The following is a 14981-nucleotide window of genomic DNA, read 5'->3' as shown; positions in this document are numbered from 1 at the left end:
CTGTATGAAACACTGCAAATGTTATGGGAACTTTATTTTCGGCAGAAGTGTGTGTTTTGGAATACAGTGGTGCTCTGCAATTTTATTACTGTTTATTTATTATTTAGACTTGTTACTCATTTGTTACCCAAAGGATTCCAAGTGACTTGTGTTTTAAAAATCATGGTGCATGTAGATAAATGTGCCCAGGATATGCATATAGATAAATGCATAATTCCAAAAAATATTATCTCTGTCTGTAAATATATATATCTCTCTCCCTCTCCCACCCCGTCCAAAGGAAATAAAGTCATTGCAAACCAGCACTATATACAAGGTTGCGAGAGCACAGTAGTATCTAGTACAAATAAATTTGATCAAAATTGGCTTTATTTGGAAATTGTTTCTGAAAACTCTGGGCCAGCTTTTATCTATAAGGTATTCAACTAGCACATCCCACCAGAGCAAGGATTTCCATTTGCTGAGACATTAATTTCCTATTTGGCTTGGGGGAAAATAGCTTTATCTCTGATTCCCATTGTAAAAAGTATATCTGAATGACTATAGTGTAAGCAATGTATTTGATGACACTAATTTAAGAAGCTTTTATTATAATAAAGCATAAAGGGGGGGTAAGTACAGTGGTACCTCAGGTTGCAGACGCTTCAGGTTCCAGACTCCGCTAACCCAGAAATAGTACATCGGGTTAAGAACTTTGCTTCAGGATGAGAACAGAAATCGTGCGACGGCAGCGGGAGGCCCCATTAGCTAAAGTGGTGCTTCAGGTTAAGAACAGTTTCAGGTTAAGAACGAACCTCTGGAATGAATTACCGTATTTTTCGCCCTATAGGACGCACTTTTCCCCCTCCAAAAATGAAGGGGAAATGTGTGTGTGTCCTATGGGGCGAATGCAGGCTTTCGCTGAAGCCTGGAGAGCGAGAGGGGTCGGTGCACACCGACCCCTCTCACTCTCCAGGCTTCAGGCAGCTATCCGCAAGCCTTGGGAGCCTGCGGGAGTTCCCGCCGGGCTCCCAAGGCTTGTGGATAGCCTGTTCTGGGGTCGGGGGAAGCTCAGGCTTCCCCAGCCCCGTGCCTGGGGGGTAATTTTTTTTTCTTATTTCCTCCCCAAAATACTAGGTGCGCCCTATGGGCTGGTGCGCCCTATAGGGCGAAAAGTACGGTAAGTTCTTAACCAGAGGTACCAATGTAATGGAAAAAGACAAGACCAGAATATATTTACAGTAATACAAACTATAATTTACACCTGATACTATTGTGCTGGCTACCCCTAATTTTTTTTTTTTTTGACTATGTAGGTAAGATTATAAAATGGATAGAGGTGCATCTCATGTAAAAACATTATTTTTGTCATTTTGATTTCTAAAATGGAACTAGTTTTCATTGTTAACTTCTCCAGCTGTGTGATCAGAGTATGGAAATAATTAAAATTACTGTTAAAGCACAAAAGGACAGTTGGAAAAAAGTTGAATAGTTGATTTCCTTCCTTGCCAATCCATGTTAAAATGTGGGGATTCTTGAGTGAATCCTAGTATAGTATTAAATCCTACATTGGATCAGCTATGGAGCAGTGCCAAGGAAAAGGCAGAGGTGACAGAAAGGATTGCAGATGCCAAAAAGATAAAGAACTACATAACTTTTAGACATAGGGAAGTTTTTAATGTTTGATATTTTACTATGTTTTATATATGCTGTCAGATGGCCAGAGTGGCTGGGGAAACCCAGTAAGATGGGTATAAATAATAAAATTCATTATTCTTATCATTGATTGCCAGGGTGAGGAACCTGTGGTCATCCAGAGGTTGCTGGATTACAGTTCCCATAATCCCTGATCATTGGCTGGCTGGGGCTAATGCGAGGTGGAGCCCAGTAACCTCTAGAGGACCACAGCCCTGGTTTATGTGACAAGCACTAGGTAAAAAATGCTAGGTGGGAAACATCAGTTGGCACCAAGACGGTTATGTGGCAGAGAGATGGTTTTACTCAAAGTTGATTTTGAAATGGTCTGTCTTACGCTGTTGGGCAAAAGGCACCAAGTACAATCTTGAGAGAAAGTTCTAGCAGAGGGGAAAGGTTCCGTGACAGTTGAAAACCTTCAGTAGAGGGGGGAGGCAACAGACTGTTTACTAGAAGTCTCCAGATCCAGTTGTTGATCATCCCCATGTTACTCAAAAGTGCTTAAGCAATCGATCTTCTATCCTGCACTTGTCTTGATATTGGGACGACTTGGTAAACCATCACAACAGGTGAACAATTCAGAGTTGATTTGTCTGTAGGATGGATTGTTCCACGTTCAATTTACAAGGGGCATTTATTCAAACTATGAAAGTATGTTAAATTACTCGTTAGCACTTATTAACCACTCAGTAGTCACAAGAGTAGAAAAAATGGTCCATTCTTATACCTTGTTAATAGATGAAGTGAAAGGTTGTTGACTGCAAGTAAAGAACCAGGTAAGCTGTAGTGGCTTTCTGGATATATTGGGAGAATATAACGGGATTTCTATGGCTGGGTTTTACTAGACCAAGTGTCTAGTAAAACTGACACACACACCTTAATTGACACAAGCCTGATGGTAAATAAGTTTTCGAGCAAGAGTTTGAAGTTTAATATTGCAGGTGCCTGTTAAATCTCTATTGGACGTTCATTCCACAGGAGGTCAGTAACACTGAAGGATCAGTTTTGTGCTGATGTCAAATGTGCCTCACCAACTTGGGGGATAGCCATTGATTCTCCCACAGGTATCGGTGATTGAGCTGGGGTATAGACTAGGCTGGTCTCAAATTCACCTGACAAGTTTAACAGCTGAATAAGGTTTTGAAGACATGTCGTCCTGAAGAAAGTCTAGCAGGAAGTATGGTATGCTATGCAAATGTCAAACTACAATGGATTATAAGTAGCCCTGAATAAAACAATCTAAAGTGTACTTCAGCACTCATGTAAAAATCATGGCCTGTGTGTGAAGTATTTGAAAAATCGCATCTGAATTTTTAATCCTTTTTGTTTTTAATGTTGCATTAACATTCAGTAATCCATCTGCATCAAGGACATAGTATACAGAGAAAAGGAAATGCTAGGATTAGCTGACTGCACTATAAGTGAATGGATTAGCAACTTAGTATTGATTTCAATCTGTGCGCACCCTCCCAACTTTATATTTCTTACATAACCAAACTCCTGGACAACGTGATACTTCTTCCTTTCAGGTGAGATGTCAGAAAAGCTGAACAGATGCCGTAAGGAGCTAACTGCAGCTATTGACAGAGCAATGGAAGACCTCTTGGTTCCTTTACCCCCCTCCCCAGATTCCACCACTGACCAGAACTTTGACTTGCAGACAGCACGGCCCTCTTCACCCCTAAATGCAGATCTCCTTAGTCAGAAGGGAGAACTTACTCTTTCAACTGTGTATTGCCCCCAGTCATCTTTACCAGTCTCTTCCACTCCTGAAAAGGAGAATCCCCTCTTCAGGCCAAACTTAATTCCAGTGACTACCGCTTCCAACATTCCATGTACAAAACGGGAACCCTTGACAAGCAAGGAAAACACATGGCTACATCCTCCCATCTTCATGGCTGACCGGCAGTTTTTTATCAGCCCAGAAGACAGTGAGAGATGGAAGAAAGGACATCTAAGGTATGCTCTGCTTGTCACAGGCTTAATTTTTGTCTTAGGATGAATAGCACTGAGCTTCTATTCGGATGGCTGTTGATGTGGCTTCAGACTGGTCCAAAGAGTTGGCTCAAAATATGTTGTCACATGAGAAATATATTTATTAATTAACAATTTGCCACCTTTCAGAGATGCTCAAATCCCACTGCCTTACTCTGTGGAATGGTAAAGCACAGTGTTAGGGTGCTCCACATGGTTCAGTTTTAGATCACCTCTACTACCATATTTTTCGCCCCATAGGGCGCACCGGCCCATAGGGCGCACCTAGTTTTTTGGGGGGAAATAAAGGGGAAAAAATTATTTCCCCCCCAGGCGCGGGCCTGGGAAAGCTGGAGCTTCCCCCGACCCCAGGCCCCAGAACAGGCTGCTATCCGCAAGCCGTGGGAGAGCTGCGCGAAGCACGAAGCCTGGGGCGTGCTGAGCTCAGCGTGCCCTAGGCTTCAGGGTGCAGGCAGCTCTCCGCAAGCCTGGAGAGCAAGAGGGGTCGGTGCACACCAACCCCTCTCACTCTCCAGGCTTCAGCGAAAGCCTGCATTCGCCCCATAGGACGCACACACATTTCCCCTTCATTTTTGGAGGGGGGAAAGTGCGTCCTATAGGGCGAAAAATATGGTAATTGTTTTGTAATTGCTGGTGCAAGCACATTTATTTCTCAACATACAGGAAAGTTCTAAACCATGATTCAGAAAGCGAAGCTATACTAGTGTACAATTTTGGTAGAGATCATACACTTTAGAGAATGTTTAACTGAACAATGTAAGACCAGTCTCCATAACGTGTTTCTGTGGTGTTTAGCAAACCTGATGAAAGGCCTGTGAAGTCAGAAGCAAGTATAAGTGCCACTGATGTTCCTCCACAGAGCCTGAAAGATCTTGCCAATATGAGTGGTAAGTGTTGTCTGCCCTGCTTACCAGACATGGCTTTTTAAAACTGGCACTGTAAAGAGCAATTGAGCTGCATATCTGCAGAGCCTGTAATAGACTGTGTAACCTGGTGAGGTATCTTTAGTTATTTCTCCATTACATGAACAAGCAGTCAGTACTATTTTAATCAAGTTTTTAACCAATAGCTGCTAGAGTGAATGCATTATTACAGGGTGTACCATGGCAAATAATTTCATCAGAAAAGGTTAAGCAAGCACATCCTTGAGATAAAACTTTCTGACTTGGAAACTGTTACATATGGCTAGGGAGGAATACTTTAGACCAGGATGGCTAACCTTTTGGACCCAATGATTGATCTGGTGAACAGGGAGATGGAGGCTCTGTACTCTGATCCTTCCATTACAATGGGAATGCAGCTTCTTTCCCACACACCAGGTAATTGATCAGGTGAGTGGGAGACCATTTGCATCCTGAACTTGCACAAGCCTTCTGAGAAGTACTCTACATGCAGGAAGAATTGAATTGGTAAAAGAATTAATCACCATCCCTGCCAAATTCCTGGGGGTGAGGAAAGAGAGAGAAGAGAAGGGCATAGAAAAGTCTTGGCAGGCAGGATGCAGCTCATAGGTGAATCATCCCTCCTTTAGACCACTGTGGTCCAATTAGTGTTCATAATTTAGAATCCTTCACATCCATTGCTACACACTTGCTTTCAAGCCATCACCTATTGACAAACATGAAGGTACTTTATTCCAAACCTGGAAGGGATATATTTGAGTAATTGTTATTAGAATGCTAAAAGCACTGGGTTCCTCTTTAGGGGGGAAAAAAGCCTAGTACTTGCACTTACTTTACATGTAATGGAAGCTTAGCAGGAGTGTTTATGCTGAAAATCCCTCTATGTATCAGCTATTCTTCAACTTGTGCAGATATTTAGGGGCAGGACTGATAAGTTGCATTCTTGTTTTTACACTGAAGATAACCCAGCTATTTGGCCATCAGAGAGGATGCACAGGAAAACTGACTTTGAGAATGAACTTCAGCAGATGTCTAGGCTCTCAAGTGAACTGTTTCCTCTAGATGAGGCCTCAGCCTTGGATCCAAGTGCACAGATCGGTTTCAGAAAGGTCCTGGAGCATACCTTAGAGGATGAAGCAATTATTGAAACACTGCTGGATATGGAAGAGGATTACAAACCAAACAGCTCCACCTTGCAGCAGCTGCAGTAGAAAGGCTGGTGTGAGGTGTGAGCTATTTAAGATTTGATAATTAATGCTTCTGAACCATGGAAACTTAGGCAAATAATCCTTTCTGTTGCAAGATGCACTATTAAAGTGATTTACAATAGTGTGGCGTTATAGTGTTTTCCCCATAGGCTAATGAACACGGAACATTATCTAGGCCTGGATCAGAAGATACTACCCTTAAGATATTGTCTTCCTGTCTTTTGAGGAACAACTTATCCGCAATGTGCATGATTATATAGTCATGGTTTCCCACTACATTTGTCAAGCAATGGGATGGTACAAATCCAACTATCTACATTATGTCAAAACTGCCTTAAAGTTCTTCAAGCTTTTAGCTGCCTTATTTTGTAAAGCTATTCAAGAGAAAATGCTTGCAAGGACAGGATGAGATATTGTGAAAGTGATTTTAGAAGTAACTAACTACAAAGTGAGCATTTAAAGTTACTCCATGCACCTTAAAACATTCAGCATCTGCTATAGTACAGAAATCTCTTTACATTCCCCTCAAGAGCAGATTTACAATCTGCCACAAGGGGGGCAGGGAATATGTACACCATCAAGGTTGAAGAGCAGTCTAAGAGTTTATTTGCTATAAACATGGAGATAATAAGCAGCTGTACCCATCTCCCAGTACCCCACACATACACTTGTGATAAATCTTCCTTTGCTTTTCAAGTTATTGTGTATAGGTAGCTTTAACCATTTCAGTTGCAGGGGGGCAATGCTTATTAGTAAAGCAGTCTTGATGCTGGAGTCAAATTAGGTCACTGCTTCGGATGGATTTTATCATATTAAAAGCAGTTTTCACATAAGCCTACAACTGGGTGGGAGATGTGTCTTTAGAAGCAGAGAACAAAATGAAAGCTTCTGAATTTCACTAATGAACACTTTATAACTTACTCTAAACATAAATATACTGCTGCAGGAAGGGAGAGCTGTACATAGGCAGAAATGGGCAACAGGATATATTTCAGAGCCTCACTGGCATGGGCAGATACAGCTGCTCCAGGAGGGATGTAATACTTTCCCTTACAGTACTAGTGACCAGTATGCGACCAGAGCTGAACCAGAATTCCGTTTCATTGACACATTATCTTGTTTCTTAAAGACACAAATACAGTGAACAGCTCCCTTCATTTTTCTCAGGCATAAAAACATAAGCCAAGGCCACATGTTATTCCAAAAGGATAATCAAATGCTTACATTCTGACCAACTTCAGACTATGGCATCAGTAGCCTTTTCTCTACTGTCACACTATGCCAACTGACCCACAGTCATTAAAGAACAGTTTATCCAATCAACCTAGTTCTGTTATTATGAATCTGAGGAATGTGGATTGTCTTCTGATTATACAAATGAGCCCCCAAGAAGCACTGAACTATAATTCACCAAGTACCTTAGGTCATAGATATTGGGAGACTTCAGATGCTTGTTCCCTAATGGACGATAAAAGCAAAAGCTCAAAGCTTGTCTTTCAAAGACAAACCAGTATCTTAATAAAAAAAGGGATTTTCCTTGGTTCTAGATCGTGTCTTAAAAACATTTAAATCAAATTCTTAAAATGAAAGAAGTCGACTCACAAATAGATTCAGTGCTGGTGCCAGCTAAAGTCAAAGTGTACCAATGGTCCCTTTTCAATACCAAAATCAGTGTTTAGTTACTGCTCAAGCAGACCCATAACCTCTGACCATGCACTTAAGGGGCAGGAGAAAGAGTGGCTTTAGAGACAACAGGTCGCTTCTAGTCCAGACCCTAATCAAGCCTTTCTCCTCAAAAGAACCAGCCTCCCAGTAGACAGAGTCCTCAGTCTGTGGACCACTGAATGGCAACAGTAAGGAGAATCATCTTTGGATGCTTCTCTCATCTAAATTCAAGTCTTTGAGTATTGGCAGTTATGCTGCATATGCAGCAAGGCTGAGCCCTGGCAATGAGAGATGCTTCAAGGGTTAAATCTTATACCAATATTTTAATCATTAATGGATTCTGACTTAGGCTTAGTATGTCTCTAGAGTAGCAGGTACATTTAAAATTTGGAGGGACCCACACTCAATTTCAGGTTTTCCTGAATTATAAATGTTCCTTCCAGTAAGTTTTGGTCAATCACTACAAGTTTGGTAGTTTGCCTTCTGACATGACTATTAGCAGCTGCCAAATCAGAGCTCCATGTGACTCAAAAGGCATCAGAGGAGACCTCAGAAGCAAGACTCTGTCCTGCAGGTATATAACTCACATAAGTTCTGACCATCTTTATTCTGGCCACCAGTAAGAGTACATTATAGATAAATAAACACAAACTGACTTAATGCCAACCATATGACGCAACTCAGAACATGGACGTCTGCAGCTCTTCCTTAAACATGCCTTCAAAGCGGAGGTCTTTAGCCATGAGTTCCTCTTCAACATCCTCTAGGGCCCACTGATGGTCAGTTAGTTCTAGAGCCTCCCATTCTGTCTGCAGTGATAAAGAAAAAGCATTGATGCAGCCAACAGAAGTGTACCAACCACCTACTTTCCATCTTGGAAAAAAGCCTTTGCTCAACAATTCTGCCTTAATTTATTCATGCTGCTTTAGACTCTGAATCTTGAACAAGGACACTGAAGTTTGTGACTGAACTGTATGTGTGCAGAGTGATTAAATAGTAGGAACTTGCAAAGAAGAATTATAATGTGTACAAGGAAGCAGCAAGGCTATTGAACATACAAGCAGCTATGTTTGGGGGAGGGGGCAGGTCCTCACAGCTAACAACTGCCTGCAATACTAAACGGAGATCATTGGGCATTTCTGGTTTGTGTGTACATGGCTGCTAGTGCCTAGCATTTGACAAGTGGGCTGTTTTCTGGAGATTAAGCTTTTATTTTACTGCACAAGTTGCAGACAGAAGAACAGCTCAGAATGCATGAAGCTACTTATGGGGTTTGAAACCTCTGTTTCTTATTCCTTGCAACTAGTACAGTGGTGCCCCGCAAGACGAATGCCTCGCAAGACGGAAAACTCGCTAGATGAAAGAGTTTTCCGTTTTGGAGGTGCTTCGCAAAACGAATCTCCTATGGGCTTGCTTTGCAAGATGAAAATGTCTTGCGAGTTCCTGCGGGTTTTTTTCCCTTTCCCCCCTTTTTCTAAGCCGCTTATCCGCTTATCTGCTAAGCCGATAAGCCGCTAAAAGCCGCTAATAGCGCTAATCCGCCAATGGGCTTGCTTCGCAAGACGAAAAAACCACTAGACGAAGAGACTCACAGAATGGATTCTTTTCGTCTTGCGAGGCACCACTGTACTGTAAAACAAGTTTCTGTTCAACATATTTCCACTTTGTATACAATGTTAAGTATCTTCTCCATACAGGTCATCAACTAGAATACGGTATATTTTAATGCATAGGTTTTCAAACTTTCTACCCCCTGGACACTCTTACTTTACCATTTTGTCTTCCAAGGACCCCACCCATACTATGCACTGGTAATAATGGGCACTTCTTTTGGCTAAGCTTCTGCACCATTACTGATCTTCTCATCTAGTGTTTCCTGATGAATGGAAGTTTTATCTACCCTAAAGCGGCATGAAAAAATTACAATAGAATAGGGGTTTCCAATCACACTCCTATAAGCTACAAAATTTATTTAGCATACATTCAATAAACAGATATTTAAGACCATCATTTTTTGCAGGTTTTAATCCTTTGAAGTATTTTTTCTGTACATTCAAGGAATAGAAGCAAGGCTACATGAAACTTGAGCAGCTCGTTTCAGCAACTGGAACAGAAGCCTCATACCTTGAATGCTTTATTAGTATCTGCAGGCATGGCCATTGCCGCCCCTGTCATCTGCTCCTGCATTACTCTGGACTGATCGGCAGCTGTAAATATGAAAGAGTGACTTGTATGACTCTATATAACAGTAGCAATACTATCAAAGCTGGGAAAAATTAAGAATGTGAGCATTATAGTGCTGTGCTGAGGTAGACAGCAACATATCTCCCTTGTATTGTACAAGTTAGGTCAAAAAAGGTATGAGGTCTCAGTCAGGTATGCTTAACTTTCTTCAGCCTTAATAAGCTGAAGACAAGATTTTGCTGGAAATTTTTACAATTTACTAATATTAGTAACTAGGCCAAAATTCCTAAGAAACATTTAAGCATAGTTTGACACATTTAATAAATCAAGAATCACTCTTACTTTTACATAAATAGCAGTTTCTTACCATTATCTTGACCAAGAATGAGGGTATAAATGCTTCGAAGTCCAAACACATTCAGAAAATACCAAGAAGCAGAGCTAACCCTAACAAACCAAAGAAACTGAGTGTCATTTAAACAAATGCACAAATGCCCAATTCCCAACACTGCTGTAACTTTCACATTATCAGATGTTTGAAGCACAGTGATGGATTCTTACCAGGATGCATCCAAAGTAAGCAACTCAATACCCTGCTGTAGCATTGGTTTAAAACGAAGCGTCAAAGGAAAGGGGACTTTTGCTGTAAAAAATAAAAATATGGTCAGAAACAATTATGATTATTACAAAGCACCATAAAACACAGTGCTTTGCAGGGGAATATAACTGAAGGGAAATTTCTCTCACAAGGAGCTTAAAACCTGTGACAGGGAACACGAACACTCAGCTAATGAAAACGCTGATTAAATTTGGGATTTTAGAAGCATCAGGGGATTTTAGAAGGCCTCCAGACCACTCAAGTTTAGATTCCTAAACTGACACTTACTTGTGACAAAACCAGAAAAGGTCATGTTGATCCAGCCTCCGATAAGAATCATAGGAAGTACATTTGTTACATTCCCTTTCATCATATCTGTCAGCATAGTAGGATCTGCAAAGCAAATGCAGTTAAAGTGACCACACAATAGAAAGTCTATAAACCCACGGATTTCTGAAGTTTGGGTATACTACTTTAAAAACAAAGGAAATCTCCTTAGCATAATTGAAAAGATCACCCTGGTTTAGTCTTTAGTCTTTAATTTGCTATTTAATCTGACTTTAAGTATATCTGGGTTATTTTATGAGAAAACCAGTTAGACTTCAGAATTAGTGGCTGCTGCTAAGCACAAAAGCAAATCAGATGTTCCTATTACTACCAGAGTTAGAAACTGTGATATGAAAGCTAGGAGCTAAATGGCACCTTAAACCTAGGTTATGTCTACGCATGCTTTTTTATAACAATAATACAAATAATACAAAGCTGAAAATTAATGAACTGCAGTTAAAATATTATGTTCATTTTTCACATGGTCTAATCCTTCCCCTGCCCAACCCCCTAATACTCTTAAGAGGTTCTCTTCAGAGAGTAGCTGGAAGTGGGGAAGCAGAAAAAGGTCCCCCTTTTATTCTATTCTGCAGTTTTAATCTGAAATCTTAGGTGCAGTACTGCACCCAGAGCTCAGAAGCTGCTCATGCTAATGAAATTCCCTGTTGCAAAATGCGCCTAGAACAATGGGAGTTTCGAACACTGATTACTACTCTATTGCTCATGTTTTAGAATATAACAAACTCTTAGGAAGCCTTCTTACTTACCTGTCATTGGGGAAGGTGGCACTACCTTCCTTTTAGTTTTCTTAAAGAACCCATCATCTGGATTATTGAAGTAATACTTCCGTGTCAGAAAGGACTGAAAAAAGAAAAACGAGTTCTAATGATGAAAGAAGTGGACACAAGGCTTCAAAATTAAGCACAGGTTACAGTGGTGCCTCGCAAGACGAAATTAATTCGTTCTGCGAGTTTTTTCGCCTTGCAAATTTTTCGTCTTGCGAAGCACGGTTTCCCATAGGAATGCATTGAAATGGTTTCCCATAGGAATGCATTAACGGTTTTAAGAAAAAGGAAACAAACTTGCAAGACGTTTTCATCTTGCGAAGCAAGCCCATAGGGAAATTCGTCTTGCGAAGCAACTCAAAAAACGAAAAACTCTTTCGTCTTGCGAGTTTTTCGTCTCGCAAGGTACCACTGTATTTCTCTGTAGAAGAGCTGGCAATAAGGATGACAGACATTTACCCTGCAAACGACCTACCCTGCTTTTCCAAATATTTCCAGGTTTCAATGGAAACTGTGGCAATGCGTACCCTCCTTTAATTTTTCCAAGTATGTTTGCCTGTGACATAGTTTAGGCACTTGTGATATAAACAGAGATGTGGCCAAACATTTTTACAGATAATCATGTTACGCATTTTCCAAAAGATCAGTGGTAATACAAATCATTTCCTCCGTCTAGTATACCCATAATGTTGATAAGATGCAAAGTCAAAATTATACTGAAAGCCATATGATGCTCACATTATTTTTTTAGTGCTATGCATTAAAAAAAACTTAAAGTATGTGACGTAGAAACAAAGTAGGTCTCCAAAAGACACATTTAGACAATGTATGAGGTTGGATTATCAGGGAACTATGCAAGCTCTGTAGTCTGCTAGCTTGTGTCTGTTATGAGCCACTTTAATTTGATAGGGATTTCCCCCCTTGGATTGACAGGATGTCCCGGATTCATTCTAACCATTAACATTTTAACTGTTGCAATTAACATTAGTTTAATCTGGTCTAAGCATGCTGATCTTAGTAAATATATTTCAAAATGGTAATAGATCCAATTTTGCAACATGACAGCAAATTAGAATGATGGAATACCCCACTGTCTTGGATGTATATTGCTGCATATTAATAGTAATAGAAATGACTGGGTCTACTCCACAAATGTGCTTACAATGTGCATTTTAGATCCTTATGAAGACTACATTCCAAATCTTGGAACAATTAAGGTTTCCCCTACCTCTAGTTTTTAAATTCTGGCACAAATGGAAACGTACCTGCTTTGGAATGTACTTTCCATTTTCTCTGAGAACTCTGCTTCGAATCAGAACTTGACTGAAAGAAAGAAAACCATTATCATACATATGAAATAGAAGAAGAGAATAAGGAGGAAGACAGAAAAATATTCCTGCACAAACACTGCATGTGCACTGCTGCAAAATACATCTGAGAGCCTCCCAACAAGTTATCAATATCCACAGTTTCATATAAAAACTGATCATCTTTCATAGTTTAAAAACGTGTTGAGCAAGATTTCAAGAACAGCAAGAACTGATTTGGGAACCAATACTAGATATTAATCCAATGAGGGCAACAGTTTCATTCCTTGCCACAGAGAGCTGCTTCATATACTTCTTTTTTAAAACACAAAAATGCTCCATGAAGAAAACACAGGGCTGCTCATAAATATCTGAAGTGTACAAGCAGTTATTGACCAGACAGCCATTGTGGGGAAACTCCCCCTCCCCCTTTTTTACCAGAAAGCAGGGTAGAAAAGTACAAATACTCAATCCATGCATTTGCTGTGGGGAAACATTATAGTGTACATACATTTCCCTATATTATCTCCATATTGTAAAACCACAAAGAAGTGAACAGTCATAGAACATGACAAAATCTACTTGAAAAGAACAGATATTTTCAATCAGATTGGCCTAGTGATTTTTGATAACTGTTTTCTTATCCCCTTCTACCATCACCACTAGTCCTTTGCTATCATCTATGTGACTAGAAACAATCTGAAGAAAGATATACATATTTATAGAAGAAAAGCTGGGGAAAGTCCATATAAAGACTAAAGAGAGAAATCAAAATCTAAAAAGCAAAAACATTCAAAATAAAATTTAGGAATTTGAGTATTACAAATATTACAAATAACAGTTTGTTTTGAATTTTTACCATTTTTAAGATTAAGTATGATAATCCTGGGGATTTTAATCAGCCCAGCTGACAGGATCCAGGAGCTAGGCTCCACTTTTTCTAATCTATCCTGTGCAGTCTTCTTTGCTAATATACAAAGACCAGGCTTCATTTTCTGAAAACACCCCAAACCTACCTGCTATCTGGACTCCCAGGCACAAAGCTGGGTTTACAAGTATTCCCAAATACATACGCAGCAAGATATAGCCCACCTACTGCAGTTCAGTAAGCCTATGTGCTACCATAAAGTACTGTCATCAAGCTCTATAGTTGTCAATTATTAGTATCAGTGACAATGCTCAGTTTTCAATTGCAAGCATCTTTTACCTGTCAGATACTTGCTCCTGGGTGAGTTTTTTGTCACTTTGGAGAAGGATAGATACATAGTGACGAATCATCCCCACAAAGAAGGTTATGAAGACGATTGGGAGCACCACCCATAATCGAATATTAGAGTCCAACAACAGCTCTGGCTCACTCATTGTTTAAATTCAGTTCTGGTCATGCACTTCAACCTTCAGTATCTAGGGGAACAAAGCACAAGTCGTCAATTAGAAATTTCCACTTACCTTCAACTTTCCGAAAACATTGAGCCAGTTAGCGTGTTGCTAGCCAAGTTTTGTTTATTTTGAAGGCTGCCTAAGTTCCCCAGAGCACAGTGGCTTTTCTAATTCTACCCCAGCAGTCATTCCTTACACCCAGGAGTTTCTTATGTTTCTTCTTAAGTTACAAGGCAGCCACAGCAAGACACTGGGCAGCAATGGAAGCTCTGGGTATTAATCCCCATTTGTCCTCAGGGAAGCACAGTGAGGCCGAATAATTTGCCACTCGAGTACCTGGCACAGGCAGAGGCCTAAGAGACAAGGCAGGAAGCAAACCGAAATGTCATTAAAAGCAGGCAGCATTCCGTATGAAGGAGAGCTCAATCCCGGGACCGACGAAATAGAGACAAGCCTTCTAGAAAACTGCAAAGTCCTTAAAAAAAATTCTTCACCTATTAGGACTAGGTCAACGGAAACCAACAAATGTAAATACGTGCGCACATACACGGCCTTGCCTTTTCGGAGAAGGGATCACAGCCGGATTCCACGCGCCTGGAATTAAGTCGCAGGGATGAGGCTCAAGCCCCAGCACCTCTTAAACCCCCCCCCCAACAAATTCACCACAGGTGGGGAGATTTTACACGACCCCTCAGCGGCCACAGCCGCGGCCACCCCCCCCCCGGGAGGAGGAAAGCAGACGCCGCGCGGCGCCCCCCCCCCTCAGGCGCACCTGCGCCACGACCCCCGCCGCGCGCCCACCGGCTCCTTACCTCTTCGGCGGCAGCAGCAGCTCGGTCTCCCTCCCCCGCTTCACCCTTCCGGGAGCGACGCCCGACTCGCTTTCGCGGCGCCCGGTAGGGAGAGAGGCGTCGCGCGTTCGCTGACGTCACTGCGACGCGTCCCGAGGCGGCGCT

General features: G+C 41.2%; 2 protein-coding genes and 1 long non-coding RNA gene across 5 annotated transcripts; 1 reads left to right on the top strand and 2 right to left on the bottom strand.

Annotated features, from left to right (window-relative positions):
• Positions 1–351: 351 nt before the first annotated feature.
• LOC309527749 lies at positions 352–1260 on the bottom strand. The gene is made up of 2 exons (XR_014217334.1): positions 1159–1260; positions 352–796 (listed from the first exon to the last, which is right to left on the bottom strand). It is a non-coding gene; the product is annotated as an uncharacterized lncRNA (long non-coding RNA).
• Positions 1261–2105: 845 nt separating this feature from the next.
• On the top strand, positions 2106–5900 carry LOC309527711 (uncharacterized protein C3orf62). 2 transcript variants are annotated; one of them, XM_082214605.1, is made up of 4 exons: positions 2106–2243; positions 3204–3633; positions 4465–4556; positions 5532–5900. In XM_082214605.1, the coding sequence occupies exons 2-4, from the start codon at positions 3209–3211 to the stop codon at positions 5780–5782; spliced, it is 768 nt and encodes a 255-aa protein (XP_082070731.1). In that variant the 5' UTR covers positions 2106–2243; positions 3204–3208; the 3' UTR covers positions 5783–5900. The 2 variants fall into 2 exon arrangements, with proteins under 2 accessions (XP_082070731.1, XP_082070732.1); XM_082214606.1 differs by lacking the exon at positions 2106–2243 and adding an exon at positions 2255–2450.
• Positions 5901–6362: 462 nt separating this feature from the next.
• On the bottom strand, positions 6363–14967 carry EMC3 (ER membrane protein complex subunit 3). Of its 2 annotated transcripts, XM_082214603.1 has the most exons (10): positions 14838–14920; positions 14583–14619; positions 13853–14049; positions 12604–12661; positions 11321–11414; positions 10515–10619; positions 10190–10271; positions 9996–10075; positions 9569–9651; positions 6363–8253 (listed from the first exon to the last, which is right to left on the bottom strand). In XM_082214603.1, exons 3-10 carry the CDS (start codon positions 14005–14007, stop codon positions 8125–8127), a joined length of 786 nt encoding a protein of 261 aa, XP_082070729.1. In that variant the 5' UTR covers positions 14008–14049; positions 14583–14619; positions 14838–14920; the 3' UTR covers positions 6363–8124. The 2 variants fall into 2 exon arrangements, with proteins under 2 accessions (XP_082070729.1, XP_082070728.1); XM_082214602.1 differs by lacking the exon at positions 14583–14619 and having other exon boundaries at positions 14838–14967.
• Positions 14968–14981: the final 14 nt, after the last annotated feature.

The sequence above is a fragment of the Podarcis vaucheri genome (assembly GCF_965113315.1).
Source record: "Podarcis vaucheri genome assembly, chromosome: 2".
NCBI classification, from domain to species: domain Eukaryota; kingdom Metazoa; phylum Chordata; class Lepidosauria; order Squamata; family Lacertidae; genus Podarcis; species Podarcis vaucheri.
Note: the sequence above shows the minus strand (reverse complement) of the source record. Positions and strands in the feature narration are given on the sequence as shown.